The sequence below is a fragment of the Poecilia formosa genome, unplaced genomic scaffold (genome assembly GCF_000485575.1).
Source record: "Poecilia formosa unplaced genomic scaffold, Poecilia_formosa-5.1.2 Scaffold435, whole genome shotgun sequence".
Taxonomy (NCBI): domain Eukaryota; kingdom Metazoa; phylum Chordata; class Actinopteri; order Cyprinodontiformes; family Poeciliidae; genus Poecilia; species Poecilia formosa.
The window spans coordinates 216,865-228,898 of record NW_006800374.1 but is presented as its reverse complement, the minus strand read 5'-3'; the positions used below and the strand labels follow the sequence as shown (position 1 = coordinate 228,898).

Sequence of the window (12,034 nt, the reverse complement as noted above, 5' to 3'; positions counted from 1 at the left end):
CAGAGGTCAAACTTCATTTAATAGAAATTTTACAAGGGAGCCAATTAAATCTGCACTTATTCAAAAATAATAATTTTGGGGAAGCTGAGTGCGCTACATGTTTTCAAGGTTAGCAAAAGCGCTAAGCTAAAGTTAGCCCACCACTGGTTCCAACCATACCGTTCATGTTACAACCACGTTCAGATATAATCTGGATGCGACTCTGAAACAAGGAGATGGCAGAATGTCCAGCAACAAACCCTGACCAGCTCTGCTCATCCTTTGCTCTGCAGCCTTCTGGTGTCTCTCAAACCACATTCATTTGCTGCAGATCAGCTCCCAAATGGGTTCAGGGGGAAACTAATGATTGAAAATTGCTGTGTGACCTACACTTAATTAATTAGCTTATCTGTCTGCTCTGGCCTTTAGGCTGCAGTTCCAGTTGGGAGGGAGGTGGAGGACGGCTAAATGTAGTTCAGAACTGACAGAGACGGAAACCTCGTGGCTTGTTTAAGCGGTGTACCCACCTGCAGATAAATATTGATGCTGCGGCGGTGGGAGGTTAGCTGTGGGGGTCGACTCCAGCACAGGCTGCCTGATACACACAGAGGAGCGGCAGCGCCTTGAGTTATCGCATTGCTGCTTCCCGCTAAGCCCCAAAGCCCTCGCGCTATACATCTTCCCATCTTAATGCCCCCAGACTCGCTCCATCATGCTAGCACAAAGCAGCCTCTTCAGTGGCTCATTCTGAGCTTCTTCATGAAAACTGCAGCATTTCATTTTTCCTCATGCTGCATTTCATACCAAGATTACTTCATGTTGACACAAACTTCTTCCAGATGTCTGTACCCAGCCAATTTAAGCTAGCTAGTTTAGCAACAGAGCGTTAAAGAAACCTTTAGCAACAAAACATATGTGTGCTCCTTTATTACAATATGTACAGAATATTACAGTTATACATTATAAAATACTATACATATTTAAATAATATATATTTTAGGGCTGGAACTAGTGACTATTTTAGTAATTGATTAATCGATTGTACTAATGATTAATCGGATGAGAAAATTGGGACATTCTGCAGATTTTTCATTTTACCAATTAAATTATTTTATGTAATATTTAGAAATGTGTTAGAAGATGTACTTTAACAATATATCAAGATTACTTCATGTTGTCACAATCTTCTTTCAGCCCATTTAAGCTAACTAAGTTAGCAACAAAACGCTAAAGGAACAAAACGTGACAATATATTTCATGGGTATTCATATCCTGCTAATTTTACAAAGCAATGTATTATTATATAATGTATTATAATATATATATTTATGTGATATATTGTCATATATTTTAGAGCTACATCTAACAATTATTTTAGTATTTGACTAATCGATTGTACTAAGTATTAATCGATTAATCGGACGAGAAAATTGGCTCATTGTACAGATTTTATTTCACCAATAAACTCTTTTTCATGCAGTATAAGAAATTCAAATAAACAAATTAATCAATCCCTTTTTAAAATAAGAAAATAGAAATTTTATTATCTAAAATTCAAAACAGCATTAGTTTAGTGTAGACTATTTTAATCTTAAAAGCAAAATGTTGATATTTGTATTCAGTTCCAGCTTAATTTCAGCTCTGACTGTGTTGATCTTTGAGCAAATTCCCTTTTTGAAAAGTCTGTATTCTCCACCTAACAAGTAATAAACAACTGAATTAGTTGACACTATTTAAATAATTGATTAATCACAATTAATTGATTAAATGTAAATAAACATTTTTAAAATGCTCCCAATATTTTGCTTTATGAAGATGAAGATATATCAGCATAGTTCAGATTAACTGAATATTTATTTAAAAAGAAGCAGAAAGAAGAAATTGGAAATTGAAAGGCAGCAGAAAACTTTTCCCAGCATGAAAGCAGAGACCTGGGAGCGGTGAATAGCTGCAGCCAGCGTTGGTGTTCTGCTCCGTCTTTAAGGGCTTGGTGGCGATCCAGTTTCGTTTTTCCACACCAATCAAGGAAAAGCGTTTATGGATCTGGGTTTGTGTAGGAGGGACTTGTCATCCGAGAAGATGAATAGCTCTTCCCGAAACATGCCCACAAAGTTTAAAAGCAGGCTTTCTACTCACTCAAATATAAAAAATTCATACAATTTGTCTTCTCTTTGCCAAATCATTAACATTTTATAACACAAACTTGTTGCAGTGTTAACTATTCCCACGTACTGAGATGCTGCCAAGGATTTCAAACTAAAAATGGAGCCAGGTGAAACAGGAAGTCACAGCCAGATTTTATCCAAAGTGGATTAAAAAAAACACAATAACCAAAGCAGTGTTTGTGAAAAACACTTTAAAATCAGAAATTACAGCCATATTTTAATATTAACCAGCAAATCAGACATTTTGATCAACCTGCTTCTCCTTTAATCTTGCAAATATTTTAACTTTTGTGGATTTGTTACAATCTGCGTGGGCATTTTATGTCACAGATTGGTTGGCAGCCATGATGCGTTCTTCTTTGCAGGGTTTTGATTGGTCTAGGAACCAGAAGGATGCTATTCGGCTATTTTAAATGCGAAGTAAGCATAACTTTTTAATGACTGGGTTTCTGCAGGTTTCAGCTACTTACATTTAAGACTTTTTAAGACCATTAAGAAAGAAATTCAGGACTTTTATCTCCACAAAAATATATGAACTTCGTCCATCAAACTGGCAATAAATTAGCATTTATCCAATAGAGACACAACAAAGTTAGCTAATTAGCAATGGTATGCTAGCAGTGAGTTAGCGCTAGCCTCAAAAGTTCCTCAAGAAAATAAAATAGATATAAATAATGAGATTAAATAGTCCTGTGATTTACGTATTTAAGGCCAACTTACTTTTTAAAAATCATTTTAAAAGAAAGAAAACATTTTAAGGCCTTAAATTTGGATACATGAATTTAAGATGTTTTAAGGATGCAGTGACCTTTAAATAATTGCTATAAATGTGTGAAATTAATCTAAGATGAGCAGAGTTGGCTCCATTTGCAGGTTACGCACCAGGAACCGAAGTTTCCTGGTGCGTAAATCCTCTGCCAAGTCTGTGTGCATGCAGCTCTGGAGTGGGACTGAGAAATCCAGACATTTCAGAAACTTCTGGTGGAAATTACATTTTATTTGGAATATAACCAATAAAACAGCAAATTATACTGCAGTGAAAAACTGAAACATTTACGGACAGGTTTTCATGTTTGGGACTACCGATGCTTTTGTTTTTTTGTTTTTTATGTTTAGGTAAATCAAACTAAAACTTATTGATCCTCAAAGGGAAATTGCTTATTTGTTGACAAGCATCTTCTATTCAAAGTGTTAAATATTACAAAATATACACTTTCTGGCACATTTGAAATTAAAAGTAATTTAAATAGGAGCTGGATAAAAAATAAAGTAAGTACATGGAAATATGTGGAGCCACAAAAATGTTGCATTTTTAAAATAATCTAAACAAAATATGAAGTTTTTGCTTTCATCTCATTTATTCTGGAGTAACTAGAATCACCAGGCTACTTTTTCCCAAAAGCAAATCTTATGTTCTGTATAAACAATTATAATAATAATCATAATTTTGTTAATTTTGAGCAAATAAAATATTAAAAAAGCACAAAAAGTTTGTCTAAAATGTCGTTTTTGTTTCTCCAGGTGCGTTTAACATAATGTTTGGCCTCCACTTCTGCCAGCAGATCGAAACAAAACCAATAAGTTAATTTAAATTTGAAACTTTGATCTCACACATCCGGCCTCCTTCACTGCGGCGTCCGGTTCTGTTGGACCCAAACTGTCCATCAGAGTCTCCCTAATAAAACGTGAGCTCTCCTCTCTCCTTCCTCTTCGCTGCCGTCAGCTGCTGTCGCTTCCAACTTTCCTGCCATTTCGACATTCTCTTCACAAAGTCGCAGCCAAAGTCAAAGCGGAGGGAAAGTGGCGCTGAGATAATCAGCGACAGCTTCAGGGAATATTTGCTTAGATTTTTAAAAGTTTGCCACGCAGCAGTGATCCCTGAAACATTATATTTAGAGCAAAAGGTGAAATGTGGATTATTTTACTGCGGTTTTGATGTTAAATCCCCAACGGTCCCATTAGCTCCACTCTGACCTTGAGCTGCTGCTCATCCATGCGGTCCTGAGACGTTTCAGTCTGATTTAATGTCTCTACATTAACATGAAATTATTCCAGGGTTTAGTTTTCGGTTGTATCAGCAACGAAACATTTGAAAATGTTCACATAACTAAAGTCAGATGAACTGGACAAACGGCTCATTTTTGGATAAATTAGCAACATTTAAATGTAAATCAGGGAGCGTCTGAGTGAATGTTACAAAAATACTTTGTGAATAACTACATTCAGGAAAACAGGTGAATTTTTACATCTTTAAAAAGTTTTTCACCTCCTTAAATATCACAAAAGAAACTGAAACCATACAAAGTTTCAATATGTTGAAATAAATGATGTAGATTTGTTGGTTAAATGTTTTGCAGTTTTACTTTTATTTGAGTCACAAATCCATAATAAATGTATTGTGAGGTTCCACAAGGTTCATCACTGGGATTCTTGTCATTTCTTACATTTTATGCTTTTAAATTGCTGCAATTTGCAATAATTTTGTTATCGAAGGCATTTAAATTATTGCAATAATTTGGGAAAAAGCTGACATGATTTGGCTTGATGGCAATTATTTGGCTTTAATTTTAGTTTTACCTGTTTTTAGCATTCTCAGCTAACAATTAGCAATCAAACGTGTCTAAAATAAAATGTAGTGAAGTAAATATCGACAGCAGGCCATGATGAAAGTCATAAATATAAACTATATGAGATCAATAATATATCAACAGTGGCAGAAACTACAGAATATTTTAGTCTCAAACTATTTCATGATTAATTGAGTTATAATGAAGAAAAGCCCCAACATTAACTGGAGATTAGTTACACGTATTCCAGGCATTTTATTTATTAACAATTCCTTTTCTATTCTTTGAAAAAAATAAACAAATAATTACTGGTTCTGAAAATAACCAGTAAGTTGTTTACTGGTTTAGTTGGAGTCAAACAGAACCAGAATCGTCCTGTGAGGAAAGTTATAATTACTATTAATGACTGAAAAAATAAAAGTTATTTTGGTTGATGCAGCAGAAAATTACCACCAAAAAGGAAATATACCCCATTGATGAACTCAAAACATGGAAAATATCAAATCAATTGTAAAAATATGTATCAAATATGTTTGTTTTTCTGCTGCTTATTAGTGTAACTTAATGCAAACATTACAGCAGCAGAGGAGAAACTGTGGCTTTACAACATTGTTTCAGATAAAATCAGAAACAAACATCATCGCTGGTCCTGAACATCGTTTACGATGTTTGTTCAGATCACAGGCAGATAAAAATCTCACCTTTCCTGCTGCAGAAGCTCCTTGATCCACAGAGAAGCTAAAGAGAAACAAACAGCAGAAACTGATGATGACAGGAGAAAACATGACATTTAATACATGATAAAAAGATCGCTTTTATCTTTTAAAAATGCTGAGATTATCAAAATGTAACTAAACTTCTTTTTTACTAATTAATCAAAAATAATTACACACAAAAATATTCTTCAGTAATATTAGCAAAATAAAAATGTCTGAAATCTTATTTTGGACATTTATTCAGACATCCAAACTGCCACAATTTAATCTAATTTAATGTAAAAAGTTATTTCAAATTTTGTATTTTTTTACTATCTTTTTTGCTGGTATATTTAAAACTAGACCTTCATTTTTATTTTGTGTCATTTAACTCCAGTTCATCCATGTTTACAAAAATATATTAATAAGGGCCTTATTTAGACCAAACTTACTAAAACTTAAAGCATCTTTATGCATGTAAAACAAATGTTCACTTTAACAAAAAATGAAAACAAATTGAGCTGAGCTCAGCTTTCTATGCACATATTTTAAAGATGAAAGGAACATTTGAAACGTGTTGACTGGCAGCTTTTCATCTTTCGTAGCAGATTCCTCGTCCATCCTCATGAATGCACAGCGCCTCTCATTCTGAGGCTGCATCTCAGCTGCTGCCTCTGAAACTGTTGTTCAGAGAGACGCTGCAACGGGAAAATGTCTCCAAGCCATTTTCCTCAATGCATTCGGAGCGAAGACACGCAAATGTAAACCACAAAGCACCATTATTTTCTCCTTCTCTCTCTGAAATGGTTGAAGGGGAAACGTGAGAAGAGTGAAAGTTTTCAGACGTCTGGTTGGAGTGAAATACAACAAACAGACGTCTAAAATAAAATAAATGCTATGAGGAAACACCATAAGCCAAAACTCACTTCACTCCCACTGGTGATGTATTAAAACACTTAGTTTAAAGATTTAAATTTAACCAGCTGACGCTTTAAAAGTATATTACTTTCTAATTTTCCTGAAACATCCTCGCAGAATGTGAGAATAAATTACAAAATACCAAAAAAAATGAACAGTCATAAAATAACATCTTATTTCCTAGGCATGTATTATTTTTGACAAAACTGAAACATAAACAGTTTTATTCTCTAAATTAAATTAAATTAAATTATTATCACTTCAAAAGTGTAAAACAAAGAAATTGATCCACATTTTTACTCATTTATGAATGCAATACAGTAAGGCTGAAATGATTAATCGGATTATTTGCGATTAATCGATTACTGAAATAATCGTCAGCTAATCTGTAGTAATCGATTAATCGTTAACGTGAATATACAGACTCAGAAAAAGGCAGTTTCCACAAAGAATAACATATTCAGAGCAGTAATTAAGCCAAAAAGGTGCAAAAATATACATTTTGCATTTGAGATACAAAAAAATTGTCTGTAAATATGTTGTACCAAAAACTCCTCTTTTTGGCTTCACATGGTTCAAAATCTGTAAGTAAAAATCTCCAATTAACCACTGAATTATTTAGCATTTTTAGTGTATTTCTAATAATGTATTAATCTGTATTTTGGCTCCATTCTTCCCCGTTACTTTTTTGACCAGGGATCCAATTTGACCTCATTTGACCTACAGAGTTTGGAGACACCAGGCCTAAAAAGTCAGTATTTTGATCATTTTTTCATTTTTTTTGTTCCCTTCTTCTCTGTTACTTTTTTGACCAGGGATCCAATCTGACCTCCCAGTTTTGGCCCATGTGAGAAGAGTTTTGACGCCCAAAGCGTCAGGAACCAGATCAGATCCCGCAGGCGAAGCTGACCTGGCCACGCTGCTGTTGGCGGAGCTCTCTGCGATCTGCGAGCTGGCGATCCACTTGGTCTCGCCCACCACCGTCCGGGCGTGCGGCAGCCGTCCCACGTCCTTCACCGTCATCATGAGGTGGCGCGACGACTTCAGCACGCGGACGGCCTCGTCGTGCGGGATGCTCAGGAAGTTGTGGCCGTTGACCTCCAGGATCTGGTCGCCGACCTGCGGGGACGGAGCGGAGAAGAGAGGCGTGGTGGGAGGGGCCGAGCAAGGCGGCGAGGGCGGAGCGGGCAGACACTGTCACATGCATGGGGTCAGAGGTGAGAGGTCAGAGAGAGGTGGAGGTGTGTGAAATGTTTAATGAATCAGAGCGAGGCCATTGTCGCAGCTGCAGCTCGGGGTCTTTGGTCAAAGGAAATAATTAGGATTAAAACTGCTCTGCTGGTTCGTACGCGGCTTTAAAGTAATTTAGCGTCGGATCAAAGAGTTCAGGCTGCAGACGAGGAGTAATAACGTTCACACTAAAACACCTTGAACTGAACCTTCAGCTGCCAGTAATGAGCCTTTCTGTAGACACAACCAACGAGACGCTGGTCTGAAGGAAAATGGCTCCCATGTTTCTGCTGTCGGTAAAAACTAACCTGAGTTTTAGTCACGAATTCACCAAGCAGATCTGATGCAACTTGAATGTGTTCAACACACAAACAGCTGAAAATATTTAAGCTTTTCAGATGAAGTCTAACTGAAAAAATACCAGAAAACGCCAACAGGAATTTTAAAGTTGACAGGAAACGTCGTAGGAAACGTAAAACATTTGACCTTTTTGACCTTTTTATGGTAGATTTTATTATTTATTAAATCTACCTGCTCTGGTTGTGGAAAAACCTGAAGTCCTTCCCTTCCAAACATTTCAGAAACAATAAAATAAATCAATAACAAAAATCACAAAACCTGAAGTAGCAGATTATTGATTATTAACACTGCAAAAACTCAAAACCTTACCAAGTATTTTTGTGTTTCTAGTGCAAATATCTTAGAAAACTAACTTAGTTTCAGCAAGACATAGGAATTTGTTTTCAGTAAATAATTATTGTATTTATAAAAATCACTAATTCAATGGAAGATGTTTTCACTTCTTGTAAAAATGTCTTAAAAGTGAAATAAGTTGCCACAGAACTAGTCCTTTTTATTTAATATTTAATTATTTACTGGAAAAAAGCTAATATATTTTTCTGAAATGTTACTTTTAAGTTAGTTTTGTTTTATTTCAAGTGAACTAAAATATCTGCATTCAGAGTTAGACTAAAAATACTTAAGATTTGTGTTTTTACAGTGCAACTTGTGTGTTTTTGGGGACTTCACTGCAAAAAACAAAATCTTACCAAATATTTTTGTTATGTTTCTACTGCAAAAATCTTATTAAACTTGAAATAATAAACTAACTTGCTGGTTTAAGTCAATAATTTCTTAATATTTATGAATATTAAAGTAGAAGCACACTGCAGTATTTTCACTGCTAATATCTTAGTAAACTTGAAATAAGATAAAAGTAACTTACAATATGAGCTTGTTTTAAGTAAATAAAGTTTCAACATTGATGAAAAAGTGCTGATTATTTCATTTATAACAAGACATTTTCCCCACTATAAGTTAGGAAATCTGCAAGTGGAGCCAAAACGTTTTCATCAGTGTTAATGAATTATTGACTTCAACCAAGATATTTGCAGTAGAAACTAAACACAGATATTCCTCTTCATCCCAGCTTTATTGTGCGTTTCTAACTTAGAGCTCGACTGGGAAACGTCTGCAGGGAAACCAGAATCATTTCCTGTCACCTCGTTTGGTTTCCAGAAAATAAAAACCTGCAAACTGAACTGTTTCTCTGCTGCTCTGTCTGATCTCAGCACGCCGCCATGCATGGCTGGAGGAAGAAGGTAATTACTTTTGTCACTAAAATATTCAGCGGTGGAATGAACTCGTGATATAAATTCACATTTTGGGAGTAGAGAAGCTGAAGGAGGGAAAAGAGCTGAAATGGTTGTAAATACTCACTTGTTTCCTCTTTAACTCACAGCCAGGCTGAATAAATGCAACGTACCAAGAATCTACTGAGGCAAAATTATTAATATTTCCTTAATAGCATCAGTTCCTATTAATATTTACTAAAAATTAAAACACAAAATGTTACAAGCCGTTTAGTCCAACTGATTTCATTTAAGTAAATCAAACCAGTTATGGTTGTTTTTAATTTGATGAATTTACTTTGAAGTCAAGTTTGAATGTAAAGTTTGAATTTAAAAGGAGTGGATATGCAAATAAAGTTTCAGCCTTTTAAAAAAATACTACATAATTTATTCTGATATCAAAGCTGCAGAACAGTTTGTCACATGTAAGATAAAATAAAATGAAGAGAAACTAAAATAAAATCTAAAATTATTCATAAGCCTGACAGGTTTTTAAGTTTTTCCATTTTGGAGCAAAACTTAAACTTTTTTCTTATTCTGAACATAATAGAACAGATTTTCACATTAACAGATGAAATGAAACATTTATTTCAAACAAGTAAAATACCAGAAAAATTAATAAGTAAAAATAATCTATATGTATATCTTGATAATAATAAAAGATAAAAGCAGAGCCTTTAAAAAGGAGTGAATGTCCCACATTATTTATATTTACACATCTAATTTTTACTTATTTCACAATTTCTGCTCAACTTCTTTTCAAGATTTAAAAATAATTATTTTCAATTTTTAAAAAAACAATAAAAATATGAATATTGGATTGGCGTAAAAACGGTGCAGAAAATATTAAAAATAATATTTCAGTCAGTTTTTTTTTACATCAACTAAAATTTATGATGACAAATAGAAATTCTTGGCGTACGAAATTTTTCATGATAAATGATAAACGGTGGTATAAACACTCAACATCCTGCTGTAAAATCTCTATTTACCGATAAAAGGTTTTTCTGCCAGGTGAGATGGTTTTTCAGAAACAGATTTGTTTCATAAAACTGCAGTGGAAACACTTTTTGCACCATGTGAGCCATGTGATCAACAACAGGAAGTTACTACTGCTGGAAATGACAAAGATGACAGGAAGTAACAGGAGGAAAATGATTTTATTTTTTTATTTTTTTTTTACAAACTCTCAGCATCAGACAGGTCATAAAAATTTGTGCATTATTCAAACACACTAAATCTGTAGCTCTTCTGTAAAACCTACGACTACAATTTCCCAAAAACGCCGCAAACGTAGCAGCTCCAAAGTAGGTGGAGCTTGTTGCGTAAAGCGCCCTGAGTCAGACACTGACATCTCCTCTGATTGGCTCAACTGTTTACATCTGTTGCTGCCGCGAGTTCTAACAATTTATCATGTGAACGAACTTATTTACATGTGATTTGAATGTAATTTCCAAACACCACTATGGAGAAATACTTTTTTTCTGATATTAATACAAATATTTGCCCACATTTCTAATGGAAACCCAGCGACTGCCTGCCCAGAAACCTGAATGAAGTGAGTAAAACCCAGCTTGCGATTCCAGCAACCGTCCTGATAAACCGCAGCAGGACACGCCGACATGCCACAGCGAGCAGAAAGAACAGGTGTAAATAATTCAATTATTAATCCACTTCCCTCTGTGCAGCCCGCCGGCTCATCCAGATATGGTTCCTGCTTCCAGGAGGCTTAGCGGGAACACAGTCCTTGTTAACGTTTCGAGCAGCACCTCTGGCCGCGGCGCCGCGGCGCCGCTCGGGGAAAGCCTATTAACAGGCGAGCTGATGGAGACGGGTTATTTGCCTCGGGGCCTGGGGTCAAACTGAGGACACCCCCAAAACAGCAGCAACCGGCTTTAATTCAGAGGTTTTATATGTACAGAAACAAAAAGGAGGAGATCTTCCTGTCATACAGAGCAGGATTAGTGGCTTACACGCCGCTATCCTGACGTTCACAACAGCAGGATTTTACCATCACAACGCGCCTCAACAGCTAAAAATAAAGCTTGTGTCGCCTGGAACAGAAATGGATTAACATGGAGCTAACTGATGCTGAGTTTTGAAGATTAGGGATTCAATTTAATTCATGCTGCAGAGTCAAAAGACGTTTACTTTTTCAATTAGCAAATCAGCAGGCTTGAAAGGGTCCAACAAATGGTTTTTCTACTTGGATAATTAGGGAATCTATAGAAGTGTTTGTGACAATGGAGCCTCCATGGCTTCCTGCCTCTACTTGTTGGATTTTATGATAAAGTCAACATGGACTAATTTATGCCAGCAGTATTAAAAAGCTATGACTAACTAAACAACTTATTTACCAGAACCAACTGAAGACGCTAAAACCGTCGAATATTTGAAACCATTTCTAAAAACGCTTAAAACTTCCTGTTTTAATGTTTAATCACTGTCATTATATGAACAGTGGAGCCTGTCCCGGTGCTACCACAGAAGCTAACATCTACTAAACACACCAGTAGCGCTGCAGCTAAATATTTCAGCTTCCCAAGGTGCCCAAATATGTTTGCTGAAAATATTCAGCAAAGAGGCAAATTTTCTGCAAATAATTTGGAATTACATCCCAACGAAAAATCCATGAATACTAAAGCAGGAATATACGTAGGTTAGCTTATTGCTAAACTAGTTTCCATTGAACTAGCAGGAGAAAACTGTAAAAAAGTAAAACTTTTGCCTTTTTAAAACAAGTCTTGTTTTCCATGTATGAACGGTGTCGAGTTAACATAACACACTAATACACATTTCAATTAGTACCAGTAATCCGAAAAGCAGCTAACATTAGCTAACATTAGCCA

The 12,034-nt window shown here is 35.4% G+C and overlaps 1 protein-coding gene across 3 annotated transcripts in view; it reads right to left on the bottom strand.

Annotated features, from left to right (window-relative positions):
- The window catches only part of whrna (whirlin a), a 116,352-nt gene that overhangs the window by 23,312 nt on the left and 81,006 nt on the right, over nt 1–12,034 (bottom strand). For all 3 annotated transcript variants that reach the window (XM_016663649.1, XM_016663651.1, XM_016663650.1), the window contains exons 4-5: nt 7,235–7,443; nt 5,413–5,449 (exon numbers count right to left, since the gene is read on the bottom strand). In XM_016663649.1, coding sequence (XP_016519135.1) covers nt 5,413–5,449; nt 7,235–7,443 — 246 coding nt within the window. The remainder of the gene's footprint in view (nt 1–5,412; nt 5,450–7,234; nt 7,444–12,034) is intronic.